Raw genomic sequence first — 24,178 nt, 5'->3', positions numbered from 1 at the left:
AATAAAGTTATATTTATTTTTTTAATAATAATAATTTTATTATTATTAAAAATATAAACACACATAGGCATTTTTTGTCACTAACTAATTAAAAATAGAATTAAATATATATACATTAAAAAAGGAATAAATATGATGTCGAGTGAAATAGAAATTCGTTCTTTCCAAAAATAATTATGTCTATGTAAAATGCATTAAAATAATAACGTGTCAAATACGATTTAGTTTAAATTAAAAGAATACAGTGTCTAATTTAAATATTAAATTCAAATACACAAAATAAATTCAACATAATTGAATTAAAAGAGTTATATTTACTATTTTTAAAGTTTAAGAATAAAAGTTATATGTTTTTTTTACATAGATGAATTTCAATTTTATATCAAAATTAAATAACTAAAATTATATTTAACTTTTTAAAATATAGTAATAAAATTATTTTATACTAATAAAGTTCACACATATTACTTTTTTCAATTAAAATAAGAAACATAAAAATCATAATTAAAAAGTAATACATATTTTATAATTTTATTGTAAATAATTTTTATTTCTTTTGAAGATAATATTTTATTATAAATAGTTATTTTAGTTTAAAAATACTAAATTAAAAAAAATTGAATTTTAAAAAATTATTAAATTTAAAAAGATTCACTTAAGAATAAAATTGATAAACGAAAAATAAAATAAGTTGAAAAATATGAACACGAAAAAACAATTATATTATTATGAGACGTTAAAAAACTAATCCTAATAGAGATAGATATAATATAATTATTTAATATCTAAAAGTAAGATTAGAATTAAATATTAAATTTATACAAAGGTGACCTTCAAAGTTTCTCAACGTGTATGGTTACCCGCGAAGTCCATGCGGAGGAGGGAGGAGAGAAGAGAGAAGAGGGAAGAGTGCGAGGCACAAGAATGTCCACAAGCATGGCGATTTTGCAGGGCCTTCAGCCATTTCTGCTCTCACAAACCTTCATCACTATCACTTCTCCATTTGCGCTAAGCAAACTCCAAAACAATTATTCTCTTCGCTTCTATTCTCATTCCGATCTCTCTTGCACGTTCAAAACCACCGCTCCCTCGCGTTCAACTTCGATCCATGATTTCTCTTCCACGCCGTTGGAAAATGTCCGCACGTGTTGTTTTTCTTGGCCGGTGACACCTATTTGGCTGAGGTTCTTATTCTCCGGAAATGGTACGGTTGTTACTGATTTCGATTTGAGCGATCGGTGTTTGCAGAATCGAATCCTTTTCAGTTTGGCTTGCAGTGTTCTATCTACATTGCTTCGAAATTGCTTGATTTTTGTAGAGATTTTACAATTCTTAAGACGTTGATAGGCATACTAAAGGAAGTTGCTGAAAACCTGGAAGATGAGAAGGTTGAGAGTGATATGTTTGATTGGACCTATATATAGTCATATTTTGAGGGAACCATCAATTTCATAACTCAAATTTTGTGCTCTCTTAGGAATGATGTTATATAAGTAGTCCTCAGAGTATTGAATAGCTATTAATTTAATTCTTGTCGATATATTTCATTAACTTCCAAGTACTGATTTAAGGAATTTTTAATACTTGAGGAACTATTTTGTATGATTTCTTCTCATACTTCATTAATTATTTATGTAATCTGTTCACTTTAGGGACTATATAGGGAGAGTAATGCTTTAGGGTGGAAATTGTTAGTTTTCTTGTCATATTTTATATACTGAAATTCTGACTGACACGCTCTTTCGTACTAAGATTGAGAAGGAGGGTGCAATTTAGAGTCCTACGAAGACTGTACATGGCTACAAAAAGTGTATGGTCGTGCTAATAAAATTTTTGATTAGGATTTCGGTCATAAGAATGGTTTTGTATGTATCTCAAGTCTCAATAACTTAGTGAGACTTGAAATGTTCTTCTTTCCCCCAATTAAATATGAATATTGTGATCCGAGCTAATAATCCATGCCAAGAGGTATGACTTTCAAAATCATGGGCAGCGCATTAAGGTGGGATTGGCTCCCAAGACTTTGACCTCAATCTCTTATAATCCAAATATTGAATTTTGATTATTTTAAATTTTAAAAGTAGTGCTATGTTCTGAACTTACAAAGTCAAATGACTTTTAGGAAATGTACTTCACCTATTCCAACATTCTTTGGATAAATAAATGAAAACTGAATGATTACGGAGCAGATAATGTTGTTTCTGTTATCAGCTGTTCCCTTTGAAAGACACTGAGTTCAGGCACATCAAATTGACTTTGTTTTATTTTGGCCATTTACTTTCATGTGTTGATCGTAATCAAGAACTTTCTAAATGCTTTTGATTAAAATGATTCAGGGGGTTCCGGAAAATATTGTTGTTGGTTCTCATGTTTGGGTTGGAGATCCAGAAGTAATTTGGATTGGTGGCCAGGTACTGAGTATCAACGGAGAAGATGCTGAAATTCAGATTAGTGATGAGAGGAAGGTAAACCGAGATGTTTAATAAGTCACATTCTTTCAATGTAGTGTTTCCAAATTTACTTCACATTAGAAATATTGCTGCCCACCTGTGTGCTCATGTAATCTTGACCAATCATCTTCTATTCTGTTTCCATGTCACTAGGTTGTTTCCCATTTGTCAAAATTATATCCAAAGGATATCGATGCACGTGCTGATGGAGTTGATGACATGACCAAGCTTGCTTATTTGCATGAGCCAGCAGTGCTACATAATTTGGAAACTAGATTTGCGATGAATGAAATATATGTAAGATTACCCCCCACATTCAGTTTGAAATCATGGCAGAAAAAACCTAGATGCAAGGGAAATATGATACATGATGAATAATTTAAACCCAGCTATATACTGACATCTCTTTTATAATAATTTTACATCGTGGCAGACTTATACCGGAAATATTCTCATTGCAATCAATCCCTTCCAAAGTCTTTCACATCTCTATGATACTAATGTGATGCAAAGATACAAGGGATCAATGATTGGAGACTTGAGCCCACATGTTTTTGCTATTGCCGAAGGAGCTTATAGGTGAATTTGCGCCTCATTTACTCTCAACTTTTTTTTTTTTTTNTTTTTTTTTTTTTTTGTTGTGTTCACATATTAGAGGATTTCAAACAAGCAATCCAAAGCTAGAGGATTTTTCAAAGGTGGATACTCACTGTATGAAGTGTGAATTTAAAATTAAATTTTTTTAATTTCATGTGAAAATTCCATTTGTTATATGCAAACTTTTATTTTTTTTTAATTTTTTTTTTTTTTTTAAATTGGTATTCTTATTGCTGACTGGTTGTTTAAATTAGGGAAATGATGAATGAGGTGAAAAGCAATTCTATTCTTGTTAGTGGTGAGAGTGGTGCTGGTAAGACAGAAACCACCAAAATGCTTATGCAGTACCTGGCATATTTAGGTGGTCACACTGCATCAGAAGGCCGAACAGTTGAAAAACAAGTTCTAGAGGTATGAGGGTTATCTAACCCTGGATTATGGTTGCTATTATTTCTGCATATTTTGTTGTAATTTTTACTGAAACCTATCTCTAAAGCTGTTCCGCATGCTCTTTACCAACTATCTTACTCTCACCAGTCATTATCGAGTGACAATGAAAATAATGAATTCAAATGTGAAGATAATTTTGCATAGTTAAAAATTGTTAGCTAATGAATTATTGATTTTTATCTTTTACTAATATTAGTTATGGCTAATGTATAACTCACTGCAGTATCATTTGAGAAACTTAGATAACATGATTATTTTTTAATAAATTTAACCTTTCATTTGCTGAGTTGAGATGAAAATGTGGGCGAGACTATGACAGAGAAGCCATTTGAATAACGTACACATTGGAAAGTAGTATTTATAGAATAAGTCACAAATACAGGAATGAAACACAGTCTATGTTCTGCTTCAAATACATGATTTTACGACAACATGTGCTTCTTGCTATTCCAAGAAATCAAAATTTTTCCAATAAAAAGGAAAAACCTAGAAATGGATCACTTGTTAATGGGAGAGCTAGACCAATCTAATAAATACCCCCCAAGATGTGTATGGTTGTTGCCTTCACAGAAGAGGTCTTGGGCTTCCTTAAAATATTTCACTACTTTTCAATGGGAGAGCTAGAAATTTCTCCAATAAAAGAATAACCTTGAAATGGATCACTTGTTAATGGGAGAGCTACACCAACAAGATGTGTATGATTGTTGCCTTCACATAAGAGGTCTGAAGGCTTTCTTCAAATATTTCACAATACTTATCATTTCATCCCAATGACTGTTGTGAGGATAATTGCTGAAGTGGCTTTCCACACTTATTGGAAATGAGATATCTAGATGAATCATTGTGAGCTAATTTACTTTCCAAATTAATCTTTGGTATGTTTTGGGTTAAATTGAAAAAAGGTTTCCTTGTCCTGATTAGGGATGATAATGGGTTGGGGTGGGTATGGGTAGAGCTTATTTGCTACCTGCCTCGTCTATAAAAACCACTCCATTGCTCCTACCTACTTGTCAGGTATTCATGAAAACATACTTACGAAGTTTTTTTATACCCGTAGGTACCAAGAATATTTGAGGATATTTTTATTCTTTGAAATTTAAATTTAGTTAGAAAAATTGATTTTAAAGTACAACTCAAATAAAATCGAGTACAATATAATGCAAATATATTTGGTCCTTCCAAAAAAAAATTTAAATGAATTGCACCACAAAGTATAAGTTTAAAAAAAATATTCTTTCTATAAACAACTTCAATTTGATAGGTCTAAATAAAAAAATTTAAATAAAGAGAATCAAATTCTAAACAATTATTTAAAGGCTCATATTTCTATCACTATTAACTTTATTTTGGTCAATTGATTTTTTGAAAAATATTCTAATAAAATTCTCTAATAATACTTGTATCCATCCCATCAAGAAGTGGGTAATTAAAATACCTATACCCATTACCCTTGGGTACCATTAAGGTTATCCTTTTTGCATTTGTTATGGATTTTACTTATGTATTTCTATGGGTACAAATTTTTTTGTCATAGAAGTTTGGTATTGGGATTCATGAGACTCTGCGAAATTAGTGTTCATCAACTTTGTTTCCTCCAAAATGTCCATTGCATATTTTCTCAGTGAAATCATGATGCCTTTCTTGGATTGTGCCACACCTATTCCTAAGAATTAGTGAAGTATGCCAAGATCCTTTGTCTAGAACAACAATGACAATGATTTTGTTTTACTTGGGTGATTATGTGGTGATCACTATACGTTATTACACTATCATATATGTACATGGTCTAGTATATGGCATCTTGTGGCTAAATGACAGTAAAGATTGATTGGTTACCAAAATTTTTAAATATACGGCTGAATCTGCCAAACCATGCCCAAGGGGATTGTTTGGGACTTATTGAATATAGTAAAAGGTATATGATTAATTTTCCTTGTGTCTAAAATACACATAGTATAATATATTTATAACGAAGAATGATACAAGTATATATGACAACCAAACATAAATATGGTATATAGAAGATATTGTTAAAAAACAATATTAACAATATTTAACAATATCAAACAATATCAAGAGTCTACGTGTCCCTAATTAACATAAAATGTAATATATGTAACATTTCCCTTCAACTAGTGCATATGAATCATATGTACTAAACTTGTTACAAAATATAATCAATTCTCGGTCCCCTTTAATACTTTGTGAAAATATATGCTAATTGATCATTTGAGTCAACGAACTCAGTCTTGATGTCTCTAGATACAATCTTCTCTGAAATGAAATGATAGTCAATCTCAATGTGTTTGGTCCTTTCATGAAGACATGATTGGAACTGATATGAAGAGCTGTCTCATTGTCACATATAAATGTCATTTGAGTGACATCTCCAAATTGTAACTCACTAAGCAATTGCTTAAACCAAACAAGTTCACAAGTGGCTGAGACCATATCTCTATATTCTGCTTCTACACTAGATCTTGCCACAACACTTTATTTCTTGTTCTTCCAAGAAATCAAGTTACCACCAATGGTGACACAATACCTAGAAGGTAGATCTTCTATCAGAAGGAGATCTTGCGCAATCCGAATGAGTAATTGTAAGGTAATTTAATTTCACAACCAATCTTCTATACTGCTTAGGATTTGAAATAGGTTCCTCCTGATTTGGTAGGAGTTTGGTATTAGGATCTATGAATGTGTCAACAGGTTTTGAATTCATCAACCCAGTTGCGTTCAAAATATCCAATGCATACTTCCTTTTAAATATAACAATACCATCGTTGGATTGTGCTACCTCAATACCCAAGAAGTATCTGAGTTTGCCAAGATCTTTGGTTTGAAAAGGATAGCAAAAGTGTTGTTTTATCTGGGAGATGCTATGGTGGCTGCTGCTTGTAAGAACAATGTCGTTAACATATACTATCAAATAGACATATCCAACATTTGAGTGACAGTAAAAGACTAAATGATCTGCCTCACTCTAAGTCATACCAAATTGTTGAATCACGCTGCTTAATTTGTCGAACCAGGTCCTAGGAGACTGTTTAGGCAATATAAAGATTTGCGAAGACGACATACTAATTCAAAAGACTCCTCCTTAGCAACAAATATGAGAGGTTGGCACTGATATATAATGGGATCAGTAGGTAGACATGCATTAGGGTTTTCTTGTTAGGCTCTATATACCATGTTGAGATGAAAAATGTAAAAAACAACTGGAGAGAATCTGTGTATAACTAACAACCTCGAGAGTATTATTTATAGAACAAGTCACAAATACAAGTATCACTATTTCCTCAATTCTGTCTTTGCATAGAGACATAGCTACCTTATTTTCATTGATTATGACGAGTTTCAGAAGGATCTAACCAATTAGGACACTCTTCAATATACTTATTGTAGCAAGCTGATAAAAGTAGAGTACATAACAAGCAGTTGATCAAGGATCTTGGTTGTGATAAGATCATGTAGTAAACTAGTCCAACCAAATTCCAGTCTTTTCTCCTGTCTTTCTAATATTTTGAAATCTTCTTTGTATTCTCCTTGGTGAGTCAAGTAGTTCTTATTTCATGTCTTATTTCTGAGTAATGTTGAACTTATCAATCTATTTTTTAAATTGTAATGTTGCAGTCAAATCCAGTTCTTGAAGCATTTGGTAATGCAAAAACTGTTAGAAACGACAATTCCAGGTAAGAGATTTCTGGTTATGTTTCTATTATGCCAGGTTTTTTTATATTACATTATGTACGTGATAAACATATCCTTTTTATGCTACACTTTTTCAGCTACATACTTCCATTTCTGAATTATTTGTAGTATATGGTTTATATTCATATCATGGGTGAAGGTTTTTGAATAATTGACTCAATTTTTCTTCATCTTTTGACTATATCATCATTTACATGCTCAATGCTTTTTAGTTTGTTACTAATTTAATAAGAAGTATTGGGCATCATAAAGGTTGTTTCTCATTCATGAATTAGTGATTTCAATACTTAGTACCAGTTTCATACTTCTGTTTCTTTTATTTTCTTGCAGCCGTTTTGGAAAATTTGTTGAGATCCAATTTGATAAGTTTGGACGAATATCTGGTGCAGCCATTAGAACTTATCTGCTTGAGAAATCTCGTGTTTGCCAAATCTCAGATCCTGAGCGTAACTATCACTGTTTTTACCTTATCTGCGCTTCTCCTCCGGAGGTAAGCAATTCAAAGCTTCACCTTCTATTCACTATTCTTCTTGTCATTTTATTGGCAGCATCCTGATTTCATTTAGGAAAAGGAGAAATATAAGTTGGGAGATCCTAAATCATTTCACTACCTTAACCAATCCAATTGCTACGAATTAGTTGGTGTTAATGCTGCTCAAGACTATCTTAGCACCAAGAGAGCCATGGATATTGTGGGAATCAGTCAGGACGAGCAGGTATCACTAAAACATTATTTAGTGTTTCTAATAATTCATTTAGCTGTCTTTTGAACAAAACTTCTATGAAAAGTTAGTTATATATTTCTTATATATTTCCTCACTTCCTCCTCTCAGGATGCTATTTTCAGAGTTGTAGCTGCTATTCTTCATCTTGGAAATATTAACTTTTCAAAATCAGAAGAAACTGATTTCGCAGTTCTAGAAGAAGAAGAATCCAAGTTTCATCTACAAACAACAGCAGAACTTCTTATGTATTGCTGAACTTTTACTGTTATCCTTTCCAAAATCTTGTATAGATATTATTCATCAATTGAATTTATTCATGTTCAAGGTGTGATGCGCATGCTTTGGAAGATGCACTGTGTAAGCGTATGATGGTTACTCCAGAAGAAATCATCAAAAGAAGTCTTGACCCTCTGGGTGCCACAGTTAGCCGGGATGGTTTAGCCAAAACTATATATTCTCGTTTATTTGACTGGTAATGTGATTTTTTCATATATATATATATATATATATATATGTATATATATGTATGCATTTGTGTATATGTATGTATCTGTATGTCTATGTGCATATATAATATTTATTTTTTATTTTTCTGTAGAAGGAATATCAAATACAATTATGTGTTTTTGTCATGTCCAGGTTAGTTCAAAAAATTAATATCTCCATTGGGCAGGATCCTAGCTCAAAATGTCTCATTGGTGTTCTTGACATATATGGCTTTGAAAGCTTCCAAACAAATAGGTGAGAATATATTTTCTTAATGCAATGTTGTTATTGTATGATAGGATGGGCTCTAGGCCCAAATCTAATTGGTTGAAGGATTTATATTAGAGAGCGCTAAGTTAGTTTATTTCACATTTCATTATTTTCTATTTTCTTTTTATTTCATAATGTTAGATGATGACACTTACAGGGCTGTTATCAAATTACTTGGTAGTTTTAGGCTATTTAAGGTATTGTTATTGTGTTAAGGATATGAAGAAATGAATGATATTAGTATTATTTCCTTTTTTAGCTTCTTTATTCTCTAGTTTAGGTTATTTTTTACAGTAGCCATATATATATATATATATATATATATATTTTGTAGTCATTGTATGCTTGCATACTCTAATTTAGGAAGACACAAACAAACATATCCACAAAAGAAGGTCGCATACAGCCACATCCATGTTAGTTAAATATATATAATAGAAACGAAGAAATCTAAATACACCGTAGAAGAGAATAAACTGACTCATTGGGTAGAAGATGAGAGAGTACACTTATTAATATCTAGCTAGCTTCTAACTCAACAGTCCATTACAGGGATGTTAGTTACAAATGTGACTACCTGACTAACTACTTAGCAACATAACGTAAAAATACAACAGAATAGTTCTCCATTTCATTTTGGTGTGGTAGTAAATAAGATAAATCCCTGCTGATATGTAGTTCCCTCATTGTAGCTTTGAGCAGTTTTGTATAAATTTCACAAATGAAAAGCTGCAGCAACACTTCAACCAGGTATGAGGTTAGTTTTTCATATATTTTACAATTCCCACTGTGAGACTTTTCTCTCAACATTCAATCTGATGCCAATGATGCGCTGCAGCATGTGTTTAAGATGGAGCAGGAGGAATATACAAAAGAAGGGATTGACTGGAGCTACTTAGAATTTGTAGATAATCAAGATGTACTGGATCTCATTGAAAAGGTTTCTACCAACTTTTAGTCTGTGCTTTAGTATTTATTAAAGGATCTTCTTAAATCATACTTTATAGGTTTTTATTTTAGTTATATTTTTGAAATTCAGAGGCTAACAATTACTACCCACATTTCTAATCTGAGGACCATTGTGAAATTTAATACCATGGTTTGCTGCCATATGTGAACATAGTTTCAACACTGCCTACCTTAAGGGTATCAAATTTCATGAAAGCTTAAACTTAGACAGAGGGCTGGAGGCCCACAAATGGATTTTATATCTGAAACACACCTTATATAGGTTTGGTGTGTACAGAACTACTTGTGCCTATTTTGCTTTTTGCTTGAATTTAACTTGATCAGGATGCACAGGCACACCAAGGATTGAACTCTTTACCACTTGGTCACAAACTTTTGAGACGTTTAAAAATAAAATATCCTACAGACTTTGTTTTCACAGGCTCAACAATTGTTTCTATAACTCTGACAAAAGCATCTCAACAGTCAATGTTTAGAGAAATTGAGGGGAATTTCTGGACGTTGTGTTTTTGTATGGAGGGCTTTTTATCACGTGTTATTTTATTTGTTAAGGATTGGTTATCCTCATTTTTATCTATATGTTTCTTTAAACAGTTGGATCGCTGTAGAAAAATAAAGAAAACTATTGTTTCAACCGTTGTATTTGTAAAATCTAATAAACTTTGATAATTGGTATACAATGTATACTTTATTCTTACCGCCATAGTTTGATGTAGATTACTTACGGATCCCATATTTTTCATAAAAAAAGTAGGTTTTCTGATAGATTATGCTTTGCAAAGGCCTCTGTGTTTGGTTAGACATGTGTCATCAACTGCCATTACTAGTTCTAAATTACCTTGAGTGCAAGGTTGTTTACATGAATAATAATTTTGGCATAATCAATTCTATGATAATTTCTTATTGTAAAAGAGAAACTATTCAAGTTGACATTTCTGGTACATAATTTACCTAACGTGCTTCTGCTAGGCTCAGATGCCTGGCAGTTGGCTGGGCTTACAATTGGTGGTGTGTATTTGTTGTCTTGTGTTAGACCTGTACACATTATTCATTGCCAATGGACCACATATGCCTCTATTCTAGCAATGGAAGCCTTGAGGCAGTTATCAATATTCATAGTTTTGGAACGATTCCGGAATTATTATCTACTAATCATTCTGTGGTTAAGATAAGTTTTATTAATAGCTTCTCACAACATGCTTTTGCTATGTGCTGGATTCTGTTTTGAAATATTTATGGAATATTTGTTTCAGAATTTGCTAAGATAGTATCCTCTGAATCTACTTTCAGAATTGCATCACTGATATCTATAATTCTCTTTTTCAGAAACCTGGTGGAATTATTGCTCTGCTTGATGAAGCTTGGTATGAAGAAATTTCTTTATTTTTTATTGTTTATGCCTTTGTATTTGAATAAGAGAGAAAAATAGAAATATGGAAGGAGTTCTTTCCACACAAGAAATGATTTTACACAATGTAGAACTTGCCCAATAGCATATTAAGTACCATAACTGTGTCATGCGTTATTTCTTTGAATTGATTGTTACTGTTTTAGTAAATGGCAGTATAAGTTTTCTGCATGTAATATGTGATGCATCGTATTTGCCACTATAAGGATTTGAAAGTCATTCTTACGAATTTGAAGTGAAAGAATGAGCAAGTTTTGGTCTCTTTACCAATAACTTCTCCAAGGAAAAATGTACACTAACTTGTGAATGTTTCCTGATAATTTGTCCTTGAGAAGTTCATGGATTATATTTCAAAATTGTTCATGCGCAGCATACGAAGTTGTTACAATTTTTATTGTTTTAATAACTAGTACCCTTATTGGCATGTTCATTGTCTGCTTGCAGTATGTTTCCTAAGTCAACTCATGAAACATTTTCACAGAAGCTTTATCAGACATTCAAAGATCACAAACGCTTCATTAAGCCAAAATTGACACGTTCAGACTTCACTGTTAGTCATTATGCAGGAGATGTGAGTTTGATTTTTCAATATTGCTATGAAATTTTTTTCCTTAGTTTCTGCTAAAACTTATTATTTATCCACTTCTTTTCAGGTTCAGTATCAATCTGAGCACTTTTTAGACAAAAACAAAGACTATGTTGTTCCTGAACATCAAGAGATGCTAAGTTCTTCCAAATGTTCATTTGTATCAGGTCTTTTCCCTCCACTTTCTGAGGAGTCAGCCAAATCTTCTAAGTTTTCTTCCATTGGTTCTCGTTTCAAGGTTTATAAAATATGGTTCTTTATATTGTCAGTATCTGATAGGCCTTACCTCAATCCAAAGGTCAGAAGGTTAATACTCTTGTACTTATTTGTACAGCTACAATTACAACAGTTGATGGATACACTCAATCTGACAGAGCCACACTATATTAGATGTGTGAAGCCAAATACACAACTAAAACCTTTCATATTTGAACATATGAACGTCATCCAACAATTACGATCTGGTGTAAGTCTAAGTTCTGTCATATTTTCTGAGTAGAACTGTTGACACTTCCATTGCCTGTTACAATCTTACTAGCTACTAGTTTCCTATTCTCTCTCAAGCAAATACTGGATTTATTCAGTCAATCCTTAATTAATTACTCTCCTATTTGTTTATTCATATTGAATAGAGGACAATTGGAAATTGCATTTAAAAATAACTCGCATAATGTGATGAATAGGCAATTACATGTTCCAAAGGCATGTAGCTTCTCTAATTAAACTTACCCCTGTAGAGTTTTCCCCCATTGTGTTATTGTAGGGTGTTCTTGAAGCAGTAAGAATTAAATGTGCTGGATTTCCCACTCACTGGACCTTTCATGACTTTATAACTCGATTATGGATTCTTGCTCCGGAGATTCTTCGAGGGAAGTAAGTTCAACATAACCCAATTTTAGCCATGTTACTTTTACTCAATAGTCTTGATATCATGCTTTCTAGTTTGACATTTATTTGGTTCCTCATTTTGAAAGTGATCTGTATTTATGCAGCTTTGATGAAAAAGATTCGTGTAAAAGGATTTTGGAGTCAATAGTCTTGATATCATGCTTTCTAGTTTGACATTTATTTGGTTCCCCATCTTGAAATGATCTGTATTTATGCAGCTTTGATGAAAAAGATTCGTGTAAAAAGATTTTGGAGAAGATTGGGCTGACAGGTTATCAGGTACGGCAAGAAATCTATTGAATTTTGTTATGTTTAAAGGAATCCAAAATTATTATTTTTTAAAATAATTTGATATCATTCTACTTTAAAGTTGCTGTCATTGATTTCTCAGAATCTCTTTCGGGTTTAGTTCATTTGACTGGGTGCGTGAAATGAAATGTGTAAACCACACTCGATGTATGGCAAATGATGCATATTCTGAGTCACATATGTTGACCAAAATTCTTTATTGTGAGGTGCTTTTCTATGTTCAGCTGAACTTGTTGTGATCTACCAATATTTCAGATAGGGGAAACAAAAATATTCTTAAGAGCTGGTCAGATGTCTGAATTGGATGCTCGAAGGGCGTTGCTGCTTGGTAGTTCAGCTACTGTTATTCAAAAGAATGCTAAAACTCGCTGTAGTCGGAAAACATATATTGATTTGCGAAAGTGCTCTGTTTTCCTTCAATCCATTTGCAGAGGTTAGTTTTTTGTCTTTTTTGTATTATGTGAAGGACAAAAGGCTGCGTTGGTATAGGGAGTATCTTTAGAGGCAGGAAAATATGAAGCGTTTCGTTTTTAGGTTCACCTTCATTCTATTCAAACTACAAATCCTTTTTCTTTTATAGTTCTCACTGATTATTCTGTAGTCTTGAAGCCTAATCGCAAAGGGTGGGAAATGAAATATAGTACTGTCATATCATATTTGGAGGGAAACATAAAAGAAACTATTTAATGATCCTTGAGAAGAAAAAGGAAGCATTGCACACTGGCACATGAGAAAGGAATCCTCTTCTATATCTGTGGCAGTGATTTTTATTGCAGAAAAGTTACTTTCCGTTCATTTATGGCGTTATCTCTGTACCCTGTGTTGATTTTCCCTTCTAGCTCTTTTAAAACAGTGTGAAACATAGTATAGTGGACACAGAAACTATAAAGTGGTGTGGAGATCATTATCTGACAGTTGATTAAATCCCTCCACTCAAGATATGTGAATTGGGTACAAAAGTGTATCAAACTGATCAGCCAGCCCATGGATAAAACAACAAAGCTTACAACAGAAATGATCACCAATCAAACTGTTGAAAATGAAGAACTAGATCTCATGATCCTTCTGATGAAATATCTGCCTGATTCTAATTGTTAACAAATTCACAAACATAGTTTCACTGTAACAGCTCAGTGAATAAGCGAGGATGGCTTTCTTTTCTTTTCTATCAATTGAGGTTATTCTCGCTTGAAATTAATCTCTCCCATGTGCCCTAATCAGATCTCTCTCCACTTGGACAAGTGAGACATGGAACGGGTTTCAATTTTTGGGCCTTTCTCCACCTAGAAATGTAGTCATTACCCAAAAATATCTATTAGTTGATGAAATGAATACATAATGAAGACTTTTTAGAGTTTATTGGAATTTTTTCCCCATAACTTCTGCCTTGTTTTCTATGACAGTTTCAAAGGGACTCTGAAGCTTAGGTTTGCGATATTTTGCATAAGAATCTTCAAGCATTTACTTTATTTATTACTAGTGGAAACTAAGTGCATGCGTGTCCTCTTTTTTATCATAGATAGTTAATTTAATTTTAAGAAAATAACTGTGTTTTAATAAATAATGATTTAAAAGAAAAAAATAGTAAAACAATTATTTTAATTTAAAAATAATTCGATTTAAATAAACGGTCATTTAAAGGGTAAAAGTGGAAATGTAATTATTTTAAACATTTATTGTTTCAACTTTTAGGAGAACTGGCTCGAAGATTGTATCATCACATGAAATATAGGCAAGTTGCTGCAGTCAGAATTCAAAAGCAGATGCGAAGAACACTAGCTAGGAAGCAGTATGTTGAAATAAAGTTCTGTGCAAATGTGTTGCAGACAGGTTTTCGAGCAATGGCTGCTTGTAATCAATTTAGATATAAAAAGCAAACATATAGAAAGCAGACTAGTGCATCAACAACTATTCAGGTTAGAGCTGTCATGTTAATGTTGGGTAAATTATGTTTTGTCCCTCAAAATACCTTGAACTTTTGTTCAGTCCCTATTAAAAATAATGCTAGTCCCTAGATTTAATATAAAGTTGTAGGGACAAGCAACATATAAATTTTTATGAGGATTAAAAACAAATTTTTAGATGTTTTGAGGGAAAAAATATATTTTACCATATTTTTTAAATGCCTTTCAGTTGTCTGAAATTTTAGGGATGAAAAAATGCAGTCCTATTGGCGTCGACATAAAGCTCTTGTTGACTATCAGAACCTTAAGAAAACATCAATCATTCAACAAAGCAGCAGCTCCTGTGATACACAGGAAGAGAAGGTTGTATATTTTAATATTTTGATAGGGGAATATGTTATTGTTAGAGATATAATTCAATACTATTTTGGAGCTTTCTCTTAATTGCTTACAGCTTTTGGGGAGACTACTTTTTCTGGAAGAAAATTAATTAGAATTGTCTTTGAAGCTGTAAATGTCAATGAATACAAAAGCACGTGAACCACTTTCTTCTAGCATAATCATCTTGAAGTTCCTGCTGCTGATATAACAAAATTAACTGGTTTGCTATTATGTTATGCCAGGTTTCAGAGACTCCTCTGCAAAATGAAAGTCCTTCTATGGAAGAATCTTCATATCCTGTGCATGAAGAATCCTCAAATCCTGTGCAAGAAGACGAAAGTATTGAAGCTATCAGGGATTCTTCCAGTCCTCTCAAAGACACTGACAAGATTGAGGTTCTTGCTGTAGAAATAAAAAACTTAAAGGTAAAGCATAGTATATCTACTACCGAATATCTATAAAATATGCAAAAACTTAAAGGTAAAGCATTGTATATCTACTACCGAATATATATAAAATATGCATTACATGTCATATTTTATATCCTAGTGTTTTCTTTCTTACCTAAATCCATATAATTTCATTATGCTAGTAGAGCTATAGCAGCCTCCATGGCATGCCTTATCATTTTTTCCATTGTGGATTTCTTTAAAATCTAGCACTCTACTGTGATGATGTCACATTTCCATGGCTCTTCTCTTCCCATTGGCCATGCACAAGATTATGGCCACCAAAACCAACCCCACACAACATCAATCAGTAACATTTTGTCTTTGTTCTCTCCCTATTTAGAATCATTATGGGTTTTCCATTGCCATATTTGTATTCAGACGGAGAGCATGAATGATAAAGTCATCTCTTTCATGCTGACAATCAGTCCTGCAGTCACTTCGGATCATAGCAATGGTGACTTTTCTTCCTATTTAAAATTATTCCATCTGGCCATGCTGCCTCTAATCCCAGATGCTTTTGCCCATCTTTGTCATAGATGCAAGCAGTTTGGGCCCCATCTCTGGTCCCAGATGTATTTTGTCTCCTTCTTCCTATTGAAAATCAATATTTTTTATTTTAGGCTTAAATATGTATAGTCCTCCAAATTGGGGGTTCTATTTGTTTTGGTCCTCCAATTAAAAGTTTTCCTTTTAGTCTTTCAATTTTGTAAAATGTTATTGTTAGTCGTTGGGGTAGACATTACTATAGATGTTGATGATGTGACAAATGGTGATCTACTCAGTATTTGTCACATGAATTTAAAAGTTCATTGAGGGCTTAAATATGTTTTAAGTCTTCCAAATTAGATATTTTTTAGTCTTTAGATTAAAATTTTTCATGTTTTAGTCTTTTGATTTTGCACTATGCTATTTATAGTCCTTGGGGTCAGATGGTGTTAGTGACGTTCATTATGTGGCAAACAGTAGTTTACTCAACATTTGTCGCGTGGATTTAATTGAGTGATATGATTTTTAAAAGTTTATTAATTTTTTCTATCATGTCATTTAGAAACAATGTTTTGTTCATACTGCACAAATGAGTTTGCTCTAAAAACCAAACAAGTAACACTTGAGATTGAAACTGTAAAATAATTCTTGAGGGCTTAAAAGATCTCTCTCATAATCTTCTATTTATAAAAATAAATTCATACAAGAGTACATGATATGTAGGGTAATCCTAGACACAATATAATCATGATAAATAGGGTAAATATTCTAACACTCTCCCTCAAGTTGGAGCATATAGATTGTATGAACCAAGCTTGAATAAATAAATTCAATTTGAAATATATAATCTGTCTTCAAGAGTGTGTGGCAAACAAATGCTCAATCATAGGTTGACGAACTACAACAATTTATGGACAGTGGTGGACAACTGCGAAACTTCAACTAGCACCATGAAACTTCAAGTAGGATGACTTTGACAAAGGAGGACAATCACAAACTCTAGGAACTGGATTGCCATCAAGTAAGGATGAGGCTTGTAGTGATTGAAAGCGACAAAACTGCAAGGGCTGCCATCACTAACAGATGGGGTGATGAGGCCTGTAGTGGCTGAAAGTGACAAAACTACAGTGACTGCCATCTTTGACTAGTGGAGTTTGCAGTGGCTAAAAGCAGCAAAACTGTAGGGATTGCTATCACTGACTGATGGGGTGATGAGGCCTGTAGTGGCTGAAAGCGATAAAACTGCAGGGACTGCCATCTTTGACTAGTGGAGTCTGCAGTGGCTGAAAGCGACAAAACTGCAAGGACTGCCATCTTTGACTAGTGGAGTCTGCAGTGGCTGAAAAACCTAGCTGGAAACATACTACCCCTAATGGCGAACAACGGAAATGACAGCGCGTCGATGACAAACCATGAAAGTGGAAGAACATAATAGTCTCATTTATTCATCAAAGGACCCAAAAACAAATCTAACGGTTAAAGATTAATATATCTTTAACACTAACAAAGGGTTGGTGAAATTCTTGATTAAGATTTTGAATCTCGCCAGAAATAGATCTCCGAGAAACCTTCAACCCATGACTTTGGTGTTGAAATTCCTTGGTGTTGTGTCCTTGGAGACTTGTAAATAAATGGCACCCAACAAGAGAATCACAACTGCTACAACTTACAAAGCATAAGGATGACAGATGGCATCAGAAAGCCAAAGACAGATTGGAGGTCCAAAGGTTCTCTGTTAGACTACTCCCAAATGGTGATATTTAGCACTATATCACAAGAAGTATAGGCTAAACCAGAGCCCAAGAAGAAAGTCAACAATAACAATTGAAGGAAGAGGTGATGCAATGGCCTCGAGAGCGGTCATTTTTGGTCTTCAAGATTTTGAACAAAATGATGGTGGAGACACATCAATGGTGCACAATGGGAAGAAACCCATTGGTACAATGGGAAGAAACCCATCGGTGGAGATAGAAAGGTGCTAGACACGAGGCATTGTATCAGCGGAACGACAAGGAAAGGAAGAGTGCTTGGGTGCTTGGTTTCCACCTCTTCGAGATGGAGAAGAGCCAGAAGCATAACCCTAATCAAATGCCGACTGGAGGCATTCCAAGTGGTTCTTGAGAACATTTAGAAAACCGAAAATGAAGGAAAATTGAAGGCCAAGGCCCCTTTCATATTTGAATGGGAGGCCTTCATCACAATTTTTGAGTAAAATGATTTCCAGGTGCACCATGATGTCACCTTCCTGAACAAAGAAGAAGATAGTGGAAGCAATAGAGGTAGGACTAGGTGTCGGTGCATCGGTGGCACAAGCGGCGGAGACGACACCCAGCAATGGTGGCCGGTGATGGTGGTTCACAGCGGAAGAAGACAAACAAGAATTCTGCAGATGATTGGGAGCTAATGAGGATGCCTATGATTGGGTATTATAGGAGGGAAGGCACCAGGTTTAGGTACTGGTCCGAAAGACCATGGCCAGGCGAGGCACTATAAGCAAGGCTGAGAAACAAAACAAAATTCTAAAAGATGAACTAGGCCAGGACAATTAGCTGGACTACCATTGAAGTATAAAGACAGAGGTTGAAAAAGAGATTTTTAGGGGGCTGCCGGTGGCGGCGGTCACAGGCCACCAATGACAACAAAGACAGAGTAGAAAAAGATAAGAAAACCTGCTCTGATACCAACTTGAGATTGAAACTGTAAAATAATTCTTGAGAGCTTAAAAGATTCCTCTCATAATCTTTTATTTATAAAAATAAATTGATACAAGAGTACATGATAAATAGGGTAATCCTAGATACAATATAATCATGATAAATAGGATAAATATTCTAACAGTGACTAACAACCATCAACCACTGTGTGTTTCGGTCTTTGAAAAGCTGTGGTGCTCAACTCTTTATCTGATCTCCCTCTCCATTTTCCTAAAAGTAGCAACCCCATTCATAGCAGGGAGAAGCTCCACTTGACACTTGCAACTGGCGACTTCACTCTTTAGCAACATTTCAACCATAACGAGCATTGTGGAGGAGTGTCATGAATTGGTGCAGCAGCGTTTGATTCTAATAAAGGAAAATTGGTTGGTGCTAGGATTATTGAGTCTCTAACTAGGATTTTAGAATGTGAAAGTGAAGTGGGAAATATTGATTTTGTGAGGTGTTTGCATAGGTTGATTAAGAATTCGAATAATGATGGTAGAAAGAAAACATCCCTAATGTCGTTTACCTCTAAGGACTAAAGATAGCATTTCACAAAATCAAAGGAATGTGTTATGTTCTTGATTTATTTATTTATTTATTTTCTATTTTTTTTTATAAAACTTGTGGTAGACATCACTATAATATGGCCAACTTCACACATTATATTTTTTTTGTAAAATAGACATTCATGTAAGAGTTTATTTGTAGAAAGATAACAAGTGCTTACCTACATTGAAATTAACTGTAAAGAAGATGACAGTAATATTCTTTTTGTCATAGAACCTATATTTATTATAGTGGCTAGACAAGATGGATAAATATTGTTTGATGCTAACGGCAAACAAAATTTAAAGATGTGGATGGAAATAATCTTGTAAATAATTACTGATTGAGAACTGATACAGTGGGTAATTTGTGTAGATGTTTTCAGTTTATAATTGAGGATCGTGTGATATAAGACCATATGGAAGCAAGGGTGAACAGTTCAGAAAAATGATCAATTAAACAATCAGATCACATGGTTATCACTAATAATTTATAACGATTTGCTGTTATTTTGTCATTCATGTCCTATTTATATATGTAATGGGTTTTAGCTTTTGGTTGTAGTTATTGAATTCAAACTTACCAAGTTTTATTTAATTATTGCATTGCCAGGTCAAGTTGCATGCAGAAAAACAAAGAGGTGATGAATATGAAAGGAAATATGCAGAAGCTCAAGGATCCAATGAAGAGTTACGCAAAATATTAGCAGAAACTGAAAAAAGAGTACATCAGATTCAGGACACTTGGAACAGGTAGTATTAATATATCCCTTGCAGATTCATGTAATCTAGCAATTTTTTATTTTCCAATACCAAAACCCATCAATATGGTTAAATCATAGAACATGATAACCAAGAGGAAAATGGATAGAATAAAGGAAGGAGTGAGACAGCTCCAAAGTAAATGTGCATTTATTATCTTTATATTTCTAAGGGATATATCATCTTTCAACTGAATATAGAACTTGCATAAACAATTATAAATTCATATGATGGTGCTGAAAGTATCATAATCGTTCTGTCAAAATTCATAAACTCTCTCTTAGCATACATGCATATTATTACGACATGATTGTTTCAAGTTTAACAGATGTTAATAAGTCGTGCTTTTCCAATATATTTTATTTAATCATATGAAGTAACTAATTACTTTTTATCGACCTGGAAAACCTGTAGGATTGATTGAACTTCTATAGAAATATCTGATGATATAAACAGTACTATAATCCATGTTGCAAAAGAATTACTACACACTTAGACTCCAAGGGTCAATATATTTAAGGTAAATTATGGGAATAGTGTTTAGAGTTTCTAAATAAATAATTCTAAAGTCTGTCCGTTGAATATGTCAAGTTTAGGCAGTTGCTTACTAAAGGGGGGTAAAGGCAAAACTGTAGAAGAAATGTTTGGCTTCCTTCCCCTTTAGGCATAATCCCTTGAATTGAATGCGTCTTACAACCATGAAACAAATTTCTTAATTAAATAAAACTTATAATAACTGAAGTTACTAACTGCATTAATTTTCTCCAAAGTATCTCTTCTTCAGTAAGGAGAACCGATACATGAAAGGTGGAATTGATTTTTTGTTCCTTTGGCACCCTCTTGATGAATATTTCAAACACTTCGTTTATGTATGTTAGGTAGCTCTGAAGTTGACGTTTGGGAGGAAGATTTAAAGTCAGCCCATATTTATGAAGTGTTGCTTTCGAAAGATATGCTTCAATGTCCAAAAATTTTCGGATTTTATGTTGTACATTTTCAGTATTTGTTAGAATGACAGGAAGCAAATGTCCAATGTACTATTTCATGAGTCATGGCCTGTCTTGTTCAAAAGCCTATTTTGAAAAATAAAAAAAAATGACCAAGATAATAGAAATCATACTTTGTTGGTCTTAATGAACATTATGTTTAAACTTCAAAAAATATGGTATGGGGGGCAACGTTACACAGGGTTTAACCATGATGACATTCTAATTTTTTGTCTTGGCTGCCTTATATGGAAATTACTATAATTTGAATAATGACTTTTAAAACTGAATTCTATTTGATTAATGCTAGATCTGAATTAGTGTGTATCAGGATGATATCTTCCATGTCAAATCAAGTTGCCGCCGACCTGAAGACGATCTTGAGTACTTCATCAAGATTGAGTTCAAATTTTCGACCTATAGCTAGGGTTGACGTTGCTTCTAGTAACTCTGATACTTCGTCTACAGACTCTGATTTCACATTTCCAGCTACTGCACCAAATCCAGAACCTCAGGAGTCAAATTCTTTGCCGCTAGTAGTTCAGGATGTCACTGCAGGGGATGGATCGGGTTAGTCCAACTTTCTCCACAAATGTCAATGTACTAATAATCTTCCCATCAAACTTTGCTTACTGCTTTAGAAAATAATTTGGTTGTCATAGGGAGTAAAGCCAATATATAAAGATCCTGTCATGTATATTATAAATGTAACTTTTTAAATATGAATAGAAATACTCTTTTTGAGAGATTCGCAGCCTTTAATCTTGGAGTAGAATATCAAAGATAAGGTAGTGGTAGTAGCGATGTAGGATTTAACAGCTTCCTGTATCTATAGTAATATTTGAATTTTCTCATGTTTCCTTTTATTTGAATTGTCTTTTTGTAATCTATGAGAAGAAGAAAATAAGATGAGTCTGACAGTATCATTTGTCCTTTTGTTCATGGTTGCATTTTCAGGATCTGAAAGTGGAAAGGAGGGTTCATTTGATGATTTCTTCTAGTAAAACTTGTTTTTTTATATCGTGCTTAAATTTTAATATCCTCGGTGTCTCTGGGGAAACAAGGAGGAAAAATAGAAAGATACGGAGGTGGCATCTGTTAGGATTGTTCATTCCTTCTGCCACATACACACTAAAACATTTGTAGATACACACAGTTCATCCCAGGATCTTGTAGAACAGTAAGGTAGAGATAGCAAAAGTGTCAATCTATGATGAACCCATTTGACGAGTGTTTCACCGTGTTGACATCCCTTCTGAATTTTATATTATTCGATGTCAAATGACACAGTAACAATTTTGTATATAACATTTCCAGAGGTTTTTCTGGTCTGCTGTTTTCACCCTAAACTCTGACTTTTACAAATAGGTAGTAAGAGTAAGAAAAATATTGAGACAGTGAAAAAGTTCAAAGTGTGCATTTGTAAACCACACAAAATTTAGGGTGATTGTTTATTCTTTTCTCTAATAAAAATTAAAAAAAAAATGTTCAGTATTAATGGCATTGTCCCTATGTCAACAGAATAGTCTTTAATATTTAATTTGACAAAATAAAAAAAAAATAGTGTTTTGATAAGAAAAGAAAAGGTTGAGATAATTATATTTTTATGTCGTTTAAGAAATAAGGAAATTTAAATGTTATTCTTATATTGTATCTTCACTAAAGGAAATACGGAAAAATTCAAGTGCAAAAGAAAGTCGAATAAAATATATTTAAACTTTTAATTTTATACAAAATATAAATAACAATTATTTTAAATAATAAATTGTCCTAATTGCGTCATGTATTAGTGCATTTCATCTTTTGATTGAAATTTGTATATATTAAGTTTTTTTATAGAGAATATAAAATGTATAACAAAATGTATTATTTGAATAAAAAAATGTAGGATAATTTGTAATTTTAAAATTTAATAATTTAATTATATAAAATGAGATCATTTCAAATTATAATTATCAAGTAATAATTTCAAATTGTTTCATATACATACATATATATATATATATATATATATATATATACATACATACATATATATATATATACATATATATGTATATATATATATATTGTCTCTTCTCTATAATCGCTTTTTCAATCTATCTTAAAGATATTGTGTTCTTGACATTATATTTTCAATTGATACTGGTGAGGATTTTTCATGTGGAGGTTTAACATTTTTTTTTGTGATCATAGTTACTTTCTTTTTTTTTCATTAATATAATAATATGATTTTTGATTGATATTTTTCGAAAACTTCTTGGTCAAACCAATGGTGTTTTTTTTTTTGTTAACGTCATGGTTAATTATTGGTTGATAAATGGTGTTTTTTTCTTATATATCATCAATGTTATTTTATATTTTGTGCAAAGTTGGTTAAGATATTTTTTAGTGTCACTTGGGAACAAACTTTTGATCACCATTGACTAGGATTTGTTGTCTATGTTTAGATTTATAATTGGAGTTTTAATTTTATAGTTAGATGATAGATTTTTAAGGAACAACTTTGAACTAAATAGTTTTCTACATCAAGTAAGGAAAACCAATATTAGATTGTATGTTGATCTAATTTTAGATGTTTGACTAATCTAAGTTGTAAAGACTGTGTTGATTGAATTTGTGGTGAATGAGAATTATGTTAAAAGGCGTGTATTCTTAATTGTTGTTTGAAATTGTGAGAAGTCTGAATGTGAGTATTGGAGTTTGAGTAATTGATTTCTAATTGTACATTTTAAAATTGATTTGGCATTAATTCAAATTTATAGGTAAAAATACTAATTAGAGTCAATTGAGCAAGTTGAGATGGTCATATTCATACTTTTTTTATACGGTGTTAGGTGGTGGGTTGGTACCGCGTTGAGTGCCACCTTTAAATTTGAAGTCAGTAAGCTCTAGTGGTTATAGCTGGGCACCACCCTTGCTCACTTGATAGTGAGTTCTAGTTGTGTAAGGTGTTGGGTGCCACATTATAACTGATGAACGCTAAGTTGATAGTGAACTATAAAGGTGATTGACACTAGGCACTACTTAGGTGCCATTAGGCACTAATTAGAATTTAAATTCTAAACAGCCCCAAGGGCTTGACACTATTGCAGAATGAGCTTCCAATGATGG

The 24,178-nt window shown here is 32.9% G+C and overlaps 1 protein-coding gene across 4 annotated transcripts; it reads left to right on the top strand.

The window, feature by feature from the left end:
• The first annotated feature begins 834 nt into the window (after positions 1-834).
• On the top strand, positions 835-22,395 carry LOC106770754 (myosin-11). 4 transcript variants are annotated; one of them, XM_014656548.2, is made up of 26 exons: positions 836-1,204; positions 2,337-2,465; positions 2,604-2,747; positions 2,884-3,029; positions 3,302-3,458; positions 7,131-7,189; positions 7,539-7,698; positions 7,775-7,924; positions 8,042-8,178; positions 8,259-8,405; positions 8,573-8,674; positions 9,382-9,439; positions 9,528-9,629; positions 10,985-11,022; positions 11,511-11,637; positions 11,720-11,890; positions 11,987-12,118; positions 12,416-12,525; positions 12,759-12,819; positions 13,105-13,282; positions 14,542-14,765; positions 15,015-15,116; positions 15,377-15,559; positions 19,930-20,069; positions 21,396-21,634; positions 22,022-22,395. In XM_014656548.2, exons 1-26 carry the CDS (start codon positions 1,202-1,204, stop codon positions 22,063-22,065), a joined length of 3,243 nt encoding a protein of 1,080 aa, XP_014512034.1. In that variant the 5' UTR covers positions 836-1,201; the 3' UTR covers positions 22,066-22,395. The 4 variants fall into 4 exon arrangements, with proteins under 4 accessions (XP_022640365.1, XP_014512034.1, XP_022640363.1 ...); XM_022784642.1 differs by having other exon boundaries at positions 21,396-21,664; XM_022784644.1 differs by lacking the exon at positions 22,022-22,395 and having other exon boundaries at positions 835-1,204; positions 20,957-21,523.
• Positions 22,396-24,178: the final 1,783 nt, after the last annotated feature.

This window comes from Vigna radiata, chromosome 8 (assembly GCF_000741045.1).
Source record: "Vigna radiata var. radiata cultivar VC1973A chromosome 8, Vradiata_ver6, whole genome shotgun sequence".
NCBI lineage: Eukaryota > Viridiplantae > Streptophyta > Magnoliopsida > Fabales > Fabaceae > Vigna > Vigna radiata.
The sequence above is the reverse complement of the archived record's forward strand: the minus strand, read 5'-3'. Positions and strand labels throughout refer to the sequence as shown.